Genomic DNA, 18,046 nt, shown 5'->3' with positions numbered 1-18,046 from the left:
CTCTGAAGGTTCACGATGGTCTAGTGACGTAGGCCAGGCTGGGATTAGTGGCCTCATTTCATAAACCTGAGGGCTAAAGAGGCTCGCTGACAAGGGTGAAGCTCTCCATAGGGGTGGAATTGGGACTGGAACTTTTGATGTTAGGCCCAGTGGCCTTCCCCCCGACCCCAGCAGCCTCTCCTGAAGACCCACTGAAGGAATGGGACAAGAGTGGAGGTAGGTTGGTACATCACAGACTCATGGGGCAGCATCTGCAAGACCCTTTTATGATTTATGCAGAGGAAGCCTGGCTTGGAGTTTTTTAGACCACCCGGGTCAGGATCTTAGTTCTGCCACACACTGTCTTGGACACGTTATTTCATATCTTGTGAGTTATGATTTTTTCATCTGTAAATCTGGCCCATTGTCTCCCTTGCAGGATTGTTGTGTGAGTCCAACTGACACCAAGGAGGTGGGAATTCTGCAAGAATAAATGTCAGTGGTCATCATACTTGTGCTGTCTATGTGCATGGCTTTATTGATACTCGGTGTTCATAAATTAATATTCCCATGTGAATTAGGCAGTTTTTTCTGAGTAGCAAAAACCTCAGGATTTCAGAGGCTTGTTTGACAGCAGATATGTATCTTCATGCTCAAGGATCTATGGGTTGGTTGTGGTTTGGCTGATCTAGTTGCATGGCTGGTTCATGTCGGACTTGTGGTTGATTGGGATCTGCTCCACATGTCTTTGATCTGAGTTCAGACTAAAAGGCAGCAACAGACAGAGGCTATGGAGACATATTCCTTTTGTGGTGCATCATAAGAGGGCAAGAGGAATAGACTTGGGAACAGCACACTGTCACTTCTAGCCACATTCCATTGGCTACAGCAAGTCAGTGATCCAGTCCAGAATCCAGTGGGACAGGGAAGTAAACACCATTCACTCTAGTGGGAAGTACTACAAAGTCCCATGACAAAGGGCAGAAATGTGTAGTTCACAGTCATGTTGGAAGTGAACTGGGAAGACTCATGCAGTCTACCATACTAACCCAGCTGCTCCACTTGGGTGAAGCAAGGAAAGCAAAAGAATAATAAACTGAGGAGCAGGCTGGGAGGGGCATTGACTATGTATGCAAGTAACAGATACTTATTTTTCATAAGCGTGTGCTTAGTAAAGTTGGGTTCTGGAGGTCAATATTATAGGAAGATCATGATCTTTGAATTTGAAGGATAGTATATGTTTATCCTTATGCCAGTACCACACTGTCCTGATTTCTTTCAAAGTCAGGAAATAGAAGTCCAACATTGTTCTTCATTTTCAAGATTGTTTTGGCTATCCTGAGTCCATTGCATTTCCATATGCATTTTAAGATAAGCTTGTCAGTTCCCCATCTAATTTAAATTTGTGATTCAGTGCTCAGGAAGATTCAATTGCTGTTGGCATCTAAGTTTGAAGGAAATGGTTTGATCGTTTATCCAACAAATATTTATTAATATTGTTGTGCCGGGCATTGTAGAGTTGGTGCTGCAACATACACCAATAAACAAATCCAAACACAATCTTTGTATCCACATGGCTTACAATGGAAGAAAATTAGCAGATATTAATCAGTCTTCACATTGAAACATAATTAAAAACAGATAAATTCCGTGATCTAATCTGAAGGTGCAGAGTTTCTCTGAGAATATAATATTTAAGGAAGTACAGGAGTTACCTAGGCACTGAAGATGAGAGAGGAAGCCTTCCAGACAGAGAGAACAACATGGGCAAAGGACCTGTGGTGGAACAACTGCAGCATGTTCCAGGATCTAAGAAAATGTCCTATGGGCCGGGCGCGGAGGCTCACGCCTGTAATCCCAGCACTTTGGGAGGCCAAGGTGGGCAGATCACCTGAGGTCAGGAGTTCGAGACCAGCCTGCTCGACATGGCGAAACCCTGTCTCTACTAAAAATGCAAAAAAGTAGCTGGGCGTGGTGGCGGACACCTGTAATCCCAGCTACTTGGGAGGCTGAGGGAGGAGAATCAATTGAACCCAGGAGGCGGAGGTTGCAATGAGCCAAGATCGCGCCACTGCACTCCAGCCTGGGCAACGAGTGAAACTGTCTCACAAAAAAAAAAAAAAAAAAAAAAAGGAAAAAGAAAATGTCTTATGGCTACAGCATTGTGCCTGGTAGACAGGATAAGGTCAGAGAGGTGAACAAGAGTCAGAACATGTTCAGTGATTTGGATTTTTATTCTAAAGCACTGAGAAGCTGTTGAGGGATGTTAAGCTAGTGGTGGAGAGTTGAGGGATGACACAATCAAATTTGTGTTTTCAAAATTGTATTCTTCATATCACTCAATTGTTAAGTGTCAGTCGTATTTGGATCTGGGTTTTTTTTTTTAAAAAAAACACACTTGTTAAAGACACCATTTTTGACATTTATGAGACTATTAGGAATTTGAACACTGTGTGAATATTTGATGATATCAAGGAATTATTGCTATCTTTTTAAGGTATGGTAGTGGTTTTACAGTGTTATTTTTTTCCAAAGACCTTATCTTAGAAATCCATGCGGTAATATTTATGACTGAAATGATAAGATGACTGGAAATTTCCTCAAAATAATAATGCACGGGCAGGAAGGATGAGGGTTTGGATGTGGTGGGTATGATTATGGGTTAATGTGATTAGACTGGCTGGTGGGTTCAGGGGGTATATGATACACTTCTCTGTTTTTATGTCTGTACACAATTCCCTGTAATAAAAGATTAAAAAAAAAAAACCCACAAAAGATTATTCTGCTTTCAGCATGGAAGACTAGATTTCAGAGGGAGAAATGGTGATGAGGGGAGATCAGTTAGGAGGCAGCTGCAGTGGCCCAGGTAAGAATGATGGAGGCTTGGTCCAGAGCTGGACCAGTGAAGGTGGGGAGAGATAAGTGGAGAGATCTTTAGGAAGTAAAGTAGACATGAATTGGGGATGGATTGGATATGGGGGTGAGGGAGATGGTGGAACTGAGATGTCTCTCGGTTTTTCGCCCTGGATGGAGATGCCACACTGAGCTAGGAATCACTGGATAAAAGCCAAGGAGATCCCTTGGCTCAATTTATTTTTATATCCCCACCTCTGTTTCCCTCTATTCTGCAAATATTGAAGCTGTTCCCTTATGTAACATCTTTTATCCCAGACTTCCTGTGCTCTGTGCACTCAGCAATTAATTAAGCTTTGGTATGCATGAATTAATTAAAATCCTCTCCCAGGTTCAGAGGGGCTGTCCTGAAATATGTATATTCTTCTATATCTGCCTTCTTCCTGGAACTGGTTTCCTTTGCCGGGTGAACACTTTTGCTTTCTCGTGGGCACACAGCTGCAGGTGTCTGTCTGTCTGTCTGTCGCATCCATTAGCACACTTTAATTTTATGTTTAGGAGCCTAGGTCTAGAGAAGTTAATGACTTGTAAATTGCTCTCCAACGTAGAGCTAGAAATAGAATGCCAGAAGGATTCCTGAGCACTTACTTGCACAGAGATTCAATGATGGAGGTATCAGCCCCACCATAGGAAGCTGAAATAGTAGTTTCCTTCATATTTCTGGACAGCCACTCTGTGGTGCAAGAACATTCCTGACAAAGGTGCAGCCTCCATATGAAATCCCATCTTGGTCTGAGACAATGTCTTCTGCCCAGTTTCACTGGATGACTCTTGTCCCCTTTTTGTCCTGCCCCCTATCCAGGTCGTTTTCTGATGTGACGGCTGAGACATGAGATCTTCAGCCTCCAGGCTCTCCAGTTTTTCGTCGAGAGATTCACTATGGAATCGGTGAGTGATCTCTAGCCCATCCTGTCCAGAAAACTCGGCGTGGGAGATACAGCGGGATTCTTCTTGGGAGTTGAAATGCAAAATTTTATCAAACACAAGCACTGGAATCTAACAGAGACTGTGTGCACGATTGTTATTGGAGAACAGATCTCTAGCATTTGTACAGGTGTAGACTGCCTACTATGTTTTCTGTCACATTATCCATTGCCTTTATTTATAAGGAAAGTTGTCTGGGTGGTGGTGCCTATAAGAAGTCAAGAGTAGCAACAACAGTGACACCAGCAACACTATAAGGTGCTATAGGAGTCCACTGTGTTTTAGGTTCTTTAAAAACATTTCAGGCTGGACATGGTGGCTCACGTCTGTAATCCCAGCACTTTGGGAGGCTGAGGTGGGTGGATCATTTGAGGTCAGGAGCTCGAAACCAGCTTGACCAACATGGTGAAACCTTGTCTCTACTAAAATACAAAAATTAGCTGGGTGTGGTAGCATGTGACTGTAATCTCAGCTACTCGGGAGGTTGAGGCAGTAGAATTGCTTGAACCCAGGAGGCGAAGGTTGCAGTGAGCCAAGATTGCACCATTGCACTCCAGCCTGGGCAACAGAGTGAGACTCCTTCTCAAAAATAAAAATTAAAAGTACAATAAAATAAAATTTCATTTACTCCTCCCAACAATCCTGCCAAGTAAGAATTTCTACATTCAGTTGGGTGCAGTGGCTCATGCCTGTAATCCTGGCACTTTGGGAGGCCGAGGCGGGAGAATCACCTCAGGTTAGGAGTTCGAGACCAGCCTGGCCAACATGGTGAAACCCCATCTCTACTAAAAATACAAAAAATTAGCCGGGTGTGGTGGCAGGCGCCTGTAATCCCAGCTACTCGGGAGGCTGAGGAGGGAGAATCACTTGAACCCCGGAAGCGGAGGTTGCAGTGGGCCAAGATCGCGCTGTTGCACTCCAGCCTGGGGGTCAAGAATGAGACTTCGTCTCAGAAAAAAAAGAATTTCTACATTCATTTTACGGGTAAAGAACTTGCCCAGCTAGATGTAAGTCAATTTTCCCTTACTGCAGGACCCTTGCCTTTTTTTTTTTTTTTTTTGAGACGGAGTCTGGCTCTGTTGCCCAGGCTGGAGCGCAGTGGCGCTATCTCGGCTCACTGCAAGCTCCGCCTCCCGGGTTCACGCCATTCTCCTGCCTCAGCCTCCCAAGTAGCTGGGACTACAGGCGCCTGCCATCACGCCCAGCTAATTTTTTTGTATTTTTTTTAGTAGAGATGGGGTTTCACCGTGTTAGCCAGGATGGTCTTGATCTCCTGACCTCGTGATCTGCCCGCCTCGGCCTCCCAAAGTGCTGGATTACAGGCGTGAGCCACCGTGCCCACCTGGCCTTTTTTTTTTTTTCCTATGCCACGTTACCTCTTGGGAGAGGTAGAGATATGATTTATTCCATTTTGCAGCTGGGAATACTGAGGCCTGGTGTAGGGACACATGATGAAGAGTCTAAGGAGTCTGGCCTCAGTGGATGAAAGTTTATGTTAGAGGATGATAAAAATTAGACTGGACAGGAAGAACCATGAAAAGCTAGGCCGGGAAAACTTGTAGAGTCTGAGAATCTTAAAAAGCTGGCAGACTAACTGGCACAGGGTTGACCTGTTGGGGCCAGGGTTTCTAAGAAGTCCGCGTAGTGGAAAGTGTGTGGGTGCTAGAAGGGGTGGTTGAATCCTGGCCCTGGCACTGATTTGCTGTGTGATCTCACACAAGACACCGGCTTTCAGCCAGGCGCGATGGCTCACGCCTGTAATCCCAGCACTTTGGGAGGCCGAGGTGGGCAGATCACCTGAGGTTGAGAGTTCGAGACCAGCCTAAGCAACATGGAGAAACTCTGTCTGTACTAAAAAAGACAAAATTAGCTGGGCATGGTGGCACATGCCTGTAATCCCAGCTACTTGGGAGGCTGAGGCAGGAGAATCTCTTGAACCCGCGAGGCAGAGGTTTTGGTGAGCCGAGATTGCGCCATTGTACTCCAGCCTGGGCAACAAGAGCGAAACTCTGTCTCAAAAAAAAAAAAAAAAAAAAAAAAGACACTGACTTTCTCTGTTTCTTCTGTTTTCTTATCCATGAAAAAGGGGTAATATTTATGTTTCAGATTTTTTTTGTGTAGTTTAGAAAAAATGTAAAGTGTTTTACATAAAGTAGGCACATAGGGCATTGTAATTACTTCAATTTTTAGGTTGAAAATAGTTGTTAAAGGATGATTAGATAAGCAAATGTGTCCTGAATGGGTGGATGAAGTGAGAGGCTGGAGGCAGAGAGGCCAACCTGAGAGGCTTTTGATATGATCGAGACATGATACCGCCTTCCAGGGTAAATGAAGCTTTACTTTTATTTTCAAAATTTTTCTATTGTAGGATTACCCAAAGTCATGTTTATTTTGTTTTTTTCTTTTTTTAAGTCAAGAGTCCAGCACAAAATGGCATTCATTTTGCAGGTATCTTTTTAGGTGATATTAATTATAATTGCAATAACTCAGTGCATTATTAGAATTAGGTTTTGCTGACAATGACATAAAATCTAAAAGAACATTGGCTTAGAGAAGTGTCTCTCTTACCTAAAAGTTCAGGTACAAGTAACACAGATTTTCTACAGCAATCTGTGAGAGACCTGGGCCTTTTCTCTAGTTTGTTTGCCATGTGAACCTCTATTCCCAAGGTCACCTCACGGCCCCATTTTAGCTGCTTCTGCTCTAGCCATCACATCTAACAGCAGGAGGAAGGAACGAGACAGAGAAAGGCACGTCCCATCCTTTAAGGATGTTTCCTGGAAGTTGCACCTCCTGCTCCTACTTATATTCTACTGGCCAGAATTTAGTTCTCTGGCTACATTTTGCGGCAAAGAAGGCTGGGAAGTGTAATCTTTATTCTGCAAGACTGTGTGCTTACCAAATTGAGAGTTATTATTATAGAAGAAGAGAGCAGATATTGGAGGACAAATCTTTTCCTCCACGCTACTCATTCTTGAAAGATCGTGCTGACAGGATAGGCTCTGCAGCCAGCCTGCTGGAGTTTGCATTCTGGATCCATGGTTTCGTAGTTCTGTGACCTTGTTAAAAAGCTACTTAACTTCTCTGTGCCTTGGCTTCTTCCTGTTCTCTCCTGTTTTATAGACTTACAAGGGTTGTTTTGAGCACTAGTTGAGTTAAGCTAAAGCACTTGGAACAGTGCCTGGTACATGGTAAGTGCTATATAAGTTCTAGCTATTATGACTACTACTATTGCTAGTAGTATCTCTCTAGTACTTCTACTACTACTGCTACTGCCACTTCTGATATGACTACTGCTACTTCTGTTACTTATTACTATTAATATTTTTACTCTTACCATGACTGCTGCTTCTACTAATATTACCACTACTGCTTCTACTGTCACTTATGCTGCTGCTACTACTGTTGTGACTACTTCTACTTCTCTTCTACTATTATTACTACTATACCATTATTATTTTTAAATTGTATACTCATAGCATAGTAAGTACTATTTTTCCCAATAGAAGATAAGAGTCAGAGAGGATGGTAACTTGTCAGATGCCATTCATGGTCTACCCTTGGGTGGGTAGGGGATAGCGACTTGAAGGAAGCATAAGGCAGGTTTCTGTGGTTGTGCTAATGTGCTGTTTCCTGATCTGGGTGATGTTTCATTAGTGTAAAAGTTCCTTGCATGACACACTTATGACATAGATAATTTTGTGTATGTATCTTGTATGTCAATAAAAACATGTCATGTAGCTGAAAAGTGGTGGAAGATGAGTGAAACCTACACTCGCCTGATTCCAAAGCCTGTGCTCGTAGCTGTAACACAAGGCCAGCACCTTTAGTCCTCTGACTGACTGATTGATTCATTCATCTAACTTGTATTGATAACTGCTTATTACTTATGTGCCAGTAACCTGGCTAGGATGCCTGGGATACAAAGGTCCATGCTGTAGACATGACCCTGCCCTCATGGGGCTTCTTATCTAGAGGAAAAGGAAAGAGGTAAATACCATTCAGATTACCAGCCACCAGGTTAGCTTCAGTATGGGATGCCCTGGGGCCACAGGAGGGGCATGGAAGCTAACCCAGCCCCACAGGCTCATCTGCTGAAATAACACAGATGTGCTTCTCAACCAACCCCTTTGATGGGGGAAAAGTTCCCACATCAGTGGGTAAGCTGACCACAGGAGGGCTACATCAAGAAATATAAAGCAGTTCCCCCCATCCCTTGCTTAACTGGCACTAAGAAGGGGTCAGCTTTTCTTGTCTTGTTGTCACTGTCATAGTTGTGAACCTACCTGATGTTCCATGGGGTAGGCAAGTGCTCGCCCTTGTGAGTTCAGTAGAAGACAAGGGAATCGCAGGAGCAGAGACTTCACTTATGAAGACGTGTATACAGGGACCTCTTATTTAAAATAAATATACGGGCTGGGCATGGTGGCTCATGCCTGTAATCCTAGCACTTTGGGAGGCGAAGGCTGGTGGATCACCTGAGGCCAGGAGTTTGAGACCAGCCTGGCCAACATGGCGAAACCCCGTCTCTACTAAAAATACAAAAATTAGCCAGGTATGGTGGTGGGCGCCTGTAGTCCCAGCTGCTTGGGAGGCTGAGGCATGAGAATTGCTTGAACCTGGGAGGCAGAGGTTGCAGTGAGCTGAGATCGTGCCATTGCACTCCAGCCTGGGCAACAGAACTAGACTCTTTCTTAACAACAACAACAACAACAAAATTCTCATAAATATGTGAATGAATGAATGAATGAATGAATAAAATCACAGTCCACAGCAATGCAGTTGTCATCCCTGGGAAAACTCAAGTCCAAGGGAATAAAGAACAAGACCCGTTTCCTTTATTCACCCCAAATACCATAAGGGAGACAGGAGCGCAGCACATGGAAGTGGAATTGAATGCTGAATTCTGAGCCAGCAGTAGAAATCAGTTGGCCTTATGTTCAGGTTTTTCTCCATATGTAGAAAAGAAGTGACCTAAACTTTAGACCCTCCTCAACCAAGCCCATGAGAAACCTCTGTGACTCCTCCTCCCTCTTTTGCCTTTCCAAATGTCAAGCAGACGCCCTGTCATTATCATGCCACAGGCTGTCAGCCCAAATTGAATTTCCCTGAGCCCAGCTGATGTCCCTTTTTGGCTGCAGGGCAGGGGTCAGGAATGCATGCTGCACATGGACGGGAAACGTGTCCCTGGAGCTGAACGCAGAAGGCTGACCTCTCAACTCTGCATTGCTAACATAGTTGGAAGGGTTAGGAAGCCTTATGATTTCTGGATGTAAAAGAAAAAGAAATGTGTTTTAGAAAAACAGTATTCAAGTTCTGCTGCGAAAATCCTTTCAAAATAATTGAGTCTATTTAAAATTCAACTGGTTGTTTCACAGCATTGACTATACTTCAGTTAGATACATAAAGGAAGGAAGGTTATGGCTAAACTGAGAGATGGGAAGTGATGATGCTGGTCTTGTCTTCCTCCCTCCCTTCATTTTTCCCTCCCTGCCTTTAAAATTTATTAAGCAGCGACTGTGTGCCAGGTCCTACACTCAAGCCTGGGGAAATACATGAATAAGACTCATGGCAAAGCCTTCTTGAGCTTATCCTTCATTTGTTTTTAGAAAACGTATTCATTCTACAAATGTTTCCTGAGCATCTAATTTGCTCAAGTCTCTTAGTAGAGATAAAAAACATGGTTCCTCCTTTTACTACATGTATACTTTATTTTTTGATCACTTTTCTGACGACCTACTATGTGCCAGGGTCTGTGCAAGCTGCCAGGATACCAAGGGAAACAAAAACAGCTTCTGCTTTGATGGAGCTAAAAGACTAGAAAATGTTCCATTAGTTTCCTAGGGCTGCTGTGACAAAGTACCACAAACTTGGTGGCTTAAAACAACAGAAATATGGCCAGGCGCGGTGGCTCACACCTATAATCCCAGCACTTTGGGAGACGGAGGCGGGCGGATTACCTAAGATCAGGAGTTCGAGATCAGCCTAGCTAACATAGTGAAACCCCATCTCTACTAAAAATACAAAATTAGCTGGGCGTAGTGGCGGGTGCCTGTAATCCCAGCCCCTTGGGAGGCTGAGGCAGGAGAATCGCTTGAACCTGGGAGGTGGAGGTTGCAGTGAGCCGAGGTCACGTCACTGCACTCCAGCCTGGGTGACAGAGTGAGACTCTGTCTCAAAAAAAAAAGAAATGTATTGTCTCACAGTTTGGAGGCCAGAAGTTCAAGATCAACGTGTTGGCAGTGTCGTGCTCCCTCTGAAACCTGTAGGGGAGAATCCTTCCTTGCCTCTTCGTAGTGTCTGGTGTCACCAGCAGTCGTTGATGTTCCTCAGCTTGCAGCCTCATCACTCCAGTTCCTGCCTGTGTTGTCCTGTGGCATTCTGCCTATGTGCCTCTCTTCTCTCTTACAAGGACAGCAGTCATACTGGATTGCGGGACTGCCCTTCTCCCATGTGACCTCATCTTAATCACCACCTTAATTATATCTGCAAAGACCCTATTTCCAAATAAGTCCACATTCATGGATGAGGGGGTGGCTAAGATCTCCACTTTTTGCAAGAGGACGTGTCAAACATATGTAATGATAGAAAGCGCCCACAGTACCTGGTGCGTGGTGGGCCTCGTTGTTGCCTTCCCTTTCTTTCAGCTTTATCTCAGCATCTAAAGGGTGAGCACCTTGAGGGCAGGAACTCTGTGTTACTCTGAGTGAGTGCTTCCAGATTTCTTGCCAGGGAAGTGAGACGGATGTTTTTCTTGTGCGCGGCAGGGACATTCTTGTGTGGTCCCTGGTTGATGGGAAATGCTCTTTCTTGCTACTGTCCTTAGTTTTTGCTTCTTATGCTGATGGTTGATGAGGGAGTCATGGGGAAAGAATACCTTGATTGGAAAGCTGGGCCTGGTGGGTAAAGTGGTTAAACCAGGCTCCTCTCCTGGTTCTGCTGTTTGCTGGTCATGTGAGCCTGGATACATTTCCTCCTCTCTGTGCCTCCAGGCATCTCATCTGTACCCCTTAGGAGTTTGTTTGTTTGTTTTGAGACAGAGTTATCGGGGAACCTGCCCCTGATAGTCACGTAGGTTCTTTTCTGTTTTCCCTAAGTGTTGGCCGGGTTGAGAAATAAAGAGACAGAGTACAAAAGAGAGAAATTTTAAAGCTGGGTGTCCGGGGGAGACATCACATGTAGGTAGGTTCCGTGATGCCCCACAAGCCGCAAAACCAGCAAGTTTTTATTAGGGATTTTCAAAAGGGGAGGGAGTGTACGAATAGGGTGTGGGTCACAGAGATCGCATACTTTACAAGGTAATAGAATATCACAAGGCAAATGGAGGCAGGGTGAGATCACAGGACCACAGGACCGGGACGACATTAAAATTGCTAATAAAGTTTTGGGCACCATTGTCATTGATAACATGTTTGAGAGCAACCGGTGTGACCAAAATTTATTAGGCGGGAATTTCCTGTCCTAATAAGCCTGGGAGCGCTATGGGAGACTGGGGCTTATTTCATCCCTACAGTCTCGACCATAGAAGATGGCCACGCCCAAGGGGGCCATTTCAGAGACCTACCCTCAGGGGCGCATTCTCTTTCTCAGGGATGTTCCTTGCTGAGAAAAAGAATTCAGCGATATTTCTCCCATTTGCTTTTGAAAGAAGAGAAATATGGCTCTGTTCCGCCCAGCTCACCGGTGGTCAAAGTTTAAGGTTATCTCTCTTGTTCCCTGAATATTGCTGTTATCCTGTTCTTTTTTCAAGGTGTCCAGATTTCATATTGTTCAAACACACATGCTCTACAAACAATTTGTGCAGTTAATGCAGTCATCACAGGGTCCTGAGTCGACATACATCCTCCTCAGCTTATGAAAATGATGGGATTAAGAGATTAAAGTAAAGACAGGCACAGGAAATCACAAGGGTATTGATTGGGGAAGTGATAAGTGTCCATGAAATCTTCACAATTTATGTTCAGAGATTACAGTAAAGACAGGTGTAAGAAATTATAAAAGTATTAATTTGGGGATCTAATAAATGTCCATGAAATCTTCACAATTTTTGTTCTTCTGCCACGGCTTCAGCTGGTCCCTCTGTTTGGGGTCCCTGACTTCCCGCAACACAGAGTCTTGCTCTGTCACCCAGTCTGGAGTGCAGTGGTGAGATCTTGGCCCGCTGCAATCTCTGCCTCCTGGGTTCAAGTGATTCTCATGCCTCAGCCTCCCGAGCAGCTGGGATTACAGGTGTGTGCCACCATGCCTGGCTAATTTTTGTATTTTTAGTGGAGATGGGGTTTCACCATGTTGGTCAGGCTGTTCTTGAACTCCTGACCTCAAGTGATCTGCCCGCCTTGGCCTCCCAAAGTGCTGGGACTACAGGCATGAGCCACTGTGCTTGGCCTTCCTAGGAGTCTTTGTGAGGGCCAGGTGGGATCAAATGTTTAAAAGAGTACCAGGCCCACAGTAAATGTTTGCTGCTTGTTTGTGGGAGTATTCCAAGACTTTTAATACCTTCCAGGGAGAAGGGCTTCCCTGGCCCATTCAGCACATTCCCCTCAGTAAAGACTCATGCTCACTGTTTAGCACCGTTCACCATCAGAACATTTCCTCATGATTTTCCTAAGGCAAATTTTTCAGGAATATGGCAAACAGCCCTTGCACAAAGATATCCATTGGAGCATCATTTAAAATGGTAAACCGCTACAAACAAGATAAAATCCTGCTCTACAATGAGCAGTGGGTTAACAAATTAGGGGCAGAAGGATGAAAACCAAATTAGGGTAAAATAATGCAGCCATTAAAAAGAAGATAAGTTATGAGAATGCTCATAATATAACTGTCATGTTAAAAAAAAAAAGGTTTATTTTTGAGGAAGTGACTTAATTTCTCTGTGCCTCGGTGCCATGGTTTGGATATTTGACCCCTCTAAACCTCATGTTGAAATGTGATCCCCAATGTTGAAGGTGGGGCCTGATGGGAAATGTTTGGGTCATGGAGGCGGATCCCTCATGAATGAGTTCTCACTCTGTTAGTTCCCGTGACAGCTGTTTGTTTAAAAGATCCTAGCCCCTCCCCCACCTCCTTCTCTCACCGTCTGATCTCTGCACATGCTGGCTCCCCTTCCCCTTCTGCCACGAGTGGAAGCAACCTGAGGCCCTCACAGAAGCAGGTGCTGGCTTCTTGTGCAACCTGCAGAACCAAGAGCCAAATAAACCTCTTTTCTTTATTAATTACCCAGCTTCAGTTATTCCATTAGAGCAGGACAAATGGACTGAGACACTCAGCTTCCTTATCTATAAAATGGAGATGATAACAGTACTATCCTCATACATACGATTGTTTTGAGAATTAAATGGGATAGTACCTCTAAAACACATGAATAGTACTTGGCACATATTAGGTGCTTACTAAATGCTAATTGTTATTGTTAGTTATTTATCATGTGGTCTAAACCATGTGCAGAATATTCATAGAAAAAGATTAGAATAAGTAACACAGATGAATGCACATCCCTTTTCCCTATTAGATGTCTTATTCAAAGGGACTTCCTTTTGTCTGTCAGCAAACATTGCACAGCTTCTCTGTATCAAGCACTCTGATAGTCTCTAAGGCAGCAGGTCTCCCTTTAGGAGTGTGTGTGAGAGTCCCTTTTGGGGGCTTTTTGAAAAACAGATGCTTAGAGATGCTGATTCAATAGATGTGTGGTGAGTCCCAGGCATCTGCAGTCTTAAAAACTATTCCACAAATGATTTTGACTCTCAAGGTTGATATATAAGTTACAGTCTTTCCCCTCAAGAAGTTTGCAAACCAGATGAGAAGATGGGACAAGCAGTGGCATGAGGCAGAATGTAAGTGCTATAGATTAGGCGCTCCCAGGTCTGGCTCCCCCTGCACAACTTTGCAAAAATAAAGATGGTCTTTGTTGTACCACTAGATGTGGAATCAGAACCCACAGGGTGAAGCCTTTCCAGGGGTTCTGGTGATCAGCCTGGTAGGGGACCATGTGTGAGGACTGTGAGTGCTTCCTGTTTGAGAGAACCCAGGAGGGGGTCCCTCTGGCCTGGGATTGTCACAGGAGCTCTCTCTAAAAAGGTATAATATGCTATCTAAGAATACATTATTACATTTACTATATTGGACTGAAATGACCTGTTAGATATCTATTGCCACTGACATACTCTGAGTGCCTTGAAGGCGGGAACCATGCATGCATTGGTCAGCCCTGTGATAGTGCCTGCATGTCTCACCTTAGCATTGACTTCTCCTGTCCCCTAGTACCTGCCTAGGTGCAGCAGGATAGATTCAGAACCAAAGTTTTTCCAAAGCTATTTTCTCAAAGCCATGAGGACTGATATATTTTCTCTGGTTGGTAGTAGTGAATGCTTTTTAAAAAATCTTTATTTTAAAATATTTTAATTGTGGTGAAGTATGCATAACATAAAAATTACTATCGTTAACTGTTTTTAAGAACAATTCAGTGGCATTAAGTATGTTCACATTGTTGTGCAACCATTGCCGCGAAATCCATCTCCAGAATTCTTTTCATCTTGCAAAATTGAAATTCTGTACCCATCAAATGACAACTCCTTCTCTTCCCTCTCCCTTCCCATCCCTGGAAATAACCATTCTACTTTCTGTCTGTATGAATTTGACTACTCTAGGTATCTTTTATAAGTGGAATCATACAATATTTGTCTTTTTGTTACTGCCTTACTTAACATAATGTCCTCAAGGTTCATCCTTATTATACCATGTATCAAAATTTCCTTCATTTTTGAGGCTAAATAACATTCCATTGTATGTACATATCATATTTTGTTTATCCAATCATCCGTGGATGAATACGTGTTTGCTTCTACCTTTTGGTTGTTATGAATTATGCTGCTATGAATATGGGTATACAAATAGCTCCAGATCCTGCTTTCAATTTTGGGGGGGGGATATATACCCAGAAGTGGAATTGCTGGATTATACAATAATTCCATGTTTACTTTTTTGAGGAACGGCCAGGCTGTTTTCCATTTTACATTCTGTACCAGTTTACATTCCCACCAATAGTGCACAAGAGTTCCCATGTCTCCATATCGTCACCAACACTTGTTATTTTCTGTTTTTGTATAGTAGCCATCCTAGTAGGTATGAATGCTTTTAACTGGTGAATGCCTTTAGCGAGGACATTCCATTTTCAGCTTTGTATTTCACTTAGGTTGTGTGGCCCAATTAAACAGTCTCCAAGCATTTATTTAAGCCCTAGGCACTGAGAATACAGACCTAAATAATACATGCATGGTATCTGCCTTCACAGCACTCAGAGTATGTCAGGGGAAATAGATATCTAACAGGTAATTTCAGTCCAGTATGGTAGGTGTAATCATATATTCCTAATAGCATATTATGCCTTAAATACAGTTGAAGATTCCAGGAAATCTTGACTGAGTTTGGTGCCTTAGTATAAAACACATGAGTACATCATTCAGGCAGTCTGAGATTCCTAGATTGTTTAGGCTGGAAGGGACTTGTAGACTTTCCAGTAGAACTTTCTATGAAATGGAAATGTTCTGTGTCTGCCACATGTGGCTTTTGAGCACTTAAAATGTGCTTCGTACAACTGAGAAACTTATAAAGTTCATATAATTTTAGGGAATTTATGTTTAAATTGAAGTTAGCTATAGGTAGTGGCTACTGTGTGAGACAGAGAGGTAAAGCGAGGTAATAGTGAGCATTCTTTCCTGGTTCTCAGGCTTGAATATGCATGTGGGTCACCTGGGGAGCTGTTAAAAAGCAGATTCTCAGGCCCTCCCTTTAGTGTTTCTAATTCTTTAAGTTGTAGTAGGGTCAAGGAACCTGCATTTTAACAACCACCACAGGTGATTCTGATGCAGACGTAGTTTGAGAAATGCCAAGTCTTGTGGTTTTCAAGCTTTTGTATCCTCAGAATATTTTCTTCAAATGAAAGCTTAAAGCCTGGGCAACATAATGGGACCCTGTCTCTACGAAAAAAAAAAAAAAAAAAATTTAGCTGGGCATAGTAGCATACACCTATAGTCCCAGGTAGTTGGGAGGCTGAGGTGGAAGGATTGCTTGAGCCTGGAAAGTTGAGGCTGCAGTGAGCCGTGATTGTGCCACTGCACTCCAGCCTAGGCAACAGAAGGAGACCTTGTCTCAGGAAAAAAATAAATAAATAAAAAGAAAGCTAAAGAGAGAGCTCAGTGTATAGAACAGAGAGTAGAGTTGTTCCAGCTTAGGTAGTTCTGGCTGGTACCAGAACTTTATACACGTTAGGGGATCACACTCTACCCTCTCTGGGGAAGGAACTGGGGTTTCTTGGAGTATAATTTGTACAACTCTAACCTAGCACAACCACATCACTTTATTCATCTTAAATCCTGTGAAATGCAAAATAAGATTTGGTTTTGTAATACCTATAAACATGCCAGAACCAATTACAGACCAACAGGCACCTCTGGAAATGCAGGTTGAAGCAGAAACACAATTAGTGCATTAGTCAGCCATTTTTTCCCTTGTCCTGGACTTTAACCAGCCATCTTGGCATCACATGGCGGAACTGCAGAGTAGTGATTAAAAACAGGCTGTCTGACCTGGCAGGAAGGCAGTCTCCACCCTAGAGCTTACTGGGTGGTGCTAGGCAAGTTTCCTTATCTGCAAAATGGGTATAACAGTAGCTTCTACCTGAGACAATACATGTAAAACCCAGCACTTGGCACTAAGTATTCATTATTGTAACAACAACAACAGCAACAACAATAATACTAATAGCTAATGCTCACAGAGCATTTAACGTGAGCCAGGTCCTTTTTTCTAAGCACTTGCTGTTTATTAACTCATTCAATCCTTACAACAATCCTGTGAGTAGATAGTATTGTTATTTCCATTGTAAAGACAAACTAAAGCTCACAGAGGTTTGGAAAATTATTTAAGGCCACATTGCTGGTCAGTGGCAGAAGTGGAACTCGGCTGCAGGGAATCTGGCCCTGGAGCCTGCAGTTTTCACTTTTACTCTGTGTGCTATTATATTGTCCCCAGGCTCTAAGGAAAGCCTGTTAAGATGATCCTTTCATCCCCTCCCCCAAGCCCTAGCTCTAAATCTCAAAGCTTTGGAATTAATCTGTAAGTCAACTCAGTTTCTGCGAAGCATCTGACCCAGTTGATCACTCCCTTCCTCTAAAAACACGGTTTTCTTTTGGCTTCTATGACACCAAGCCGGCTTGGATTTCTTCTTGTGACTCTACCCTCTCAGTCTCTCAGTTGGGTACCCTTTGCTCCAACTTACCTCTAAATATTTTTGAAGATGTCTGCATGCAAATTATACAGACATGCAAATTATATTATATGCTTACAAATTTTATCTCCAGCTGAATCTGTCCTCTGAGTTCCAGACTTGATGATCTGAAATGCCTAATTAATATCCCCATTTGGAAGTCTAGCAGGCCTCTCAATATGTCCAACATGGATTATTCTCCTCACTCCTCCTGCAGCTCATGCTGCACCCCTGCTTACAGCCACCGCTGATCTCCAAGACCCCTGCCCATTTTACTTAGAATGAAATTCAGATTTCTTACCGTGGCCTACAAAGACTAGCATGATCTAGCCCCTGCCTACCTCTGTACCCTCCTCTGCCTCCACCCCGTTTCCCCAAGAGGCTTCAGCACATTGGCCTCCATTCTGTTCCTCACACTCAGCAAGTGCTATCCTGTCTCAGGACCCTGCTTCATGCTCTTCTTCTGCCTCCAGGGCCTTGTCCCTGTACCTCCTGTCTCCCACTCCATGGTCGTCACATCCTGAAGTCTCAGCTTAAATGCTATGTCCTCAGACAGATCTTCCTAGCCACTCTAGCCTTTATTCTCTTTGGTTGCTCCCTGTATGTTTTCTTCCTAGCAGTTGTAACAATCTGGAATTGTTTGTTCTCTTGTGTATGTCTGCCACCCCCACCAGACTATAAGCTCCTAATGGACAAGGTCGCTGATGGCTGCTCATCTGCTAAAGTTACTCCAGTGCCAGGCACAGAGTCTGGTACATAGATGTTCAGTAAATATGTATTGTTGTTGAAATAAAATCAATGGCTGCTGCTAAGTCAGCCATGAGCATAAAATACCAATTCCAGGCCTGTTATTTGTAGAATCCTTTCATGGACTAGACAGTTTTCATATATGTATACAAGTGGTTAAAAAATTGGTTGGGACTTGGGCTTTTTTTTTTTTTTTTTTTTTTTCTGAGATGGAGTCTC

General features: G+C 43.5%; 1 protein-coding gene across 11 annotated transcripts in view; it reads left to right on the top strand.

Annotated features, from left to right (window-relative positions):
- ASAP1 (ArfGAP with SH3 domain, ankyrin repeat and PH domain 1) overlaps positions 1 to 18,046 on the top strand; it is a 391,937-nt gene that overhangs the window by 39,033 nt on the left and 334,858 nt on the right. For all 11 annotated transcript variants that reach the window (XM_063817373.1, XM_054657023.2, XM_009455915.5 and 8 more), the window contains exon 2: positions 3,695 to 3,780. In XM_063817373.1, the coding sequence (XP_063673443.1) occupies positions 3,772 to 3,780 (9 nt within the window). In that variant the 5' untranslated portion in view covers positions 3,695 to 3,771. The remainder of the gene's footprint in view (positions 1 to 3,694; positions 3,781 to 18,046) is intronic.

Source organism: Pan troglodytes, chromosome 7 (assembly GCF_028858775.2).
Source record: "Pan troglodytes isolate AG18354 chromosome 7, NHGRI_mPanTro3-v2.0_pri, whole genome shotgun sequence".
NCBI lineage: Eukaryota > Metazoa > Chordata > Mammalia > Primates > Hominidae > Pan > Pan troglodytes.
Note: the sequence above shows the minus strand (reverse complement) of the source record. Positions and strands in the feature narration are given on the sequence as shown.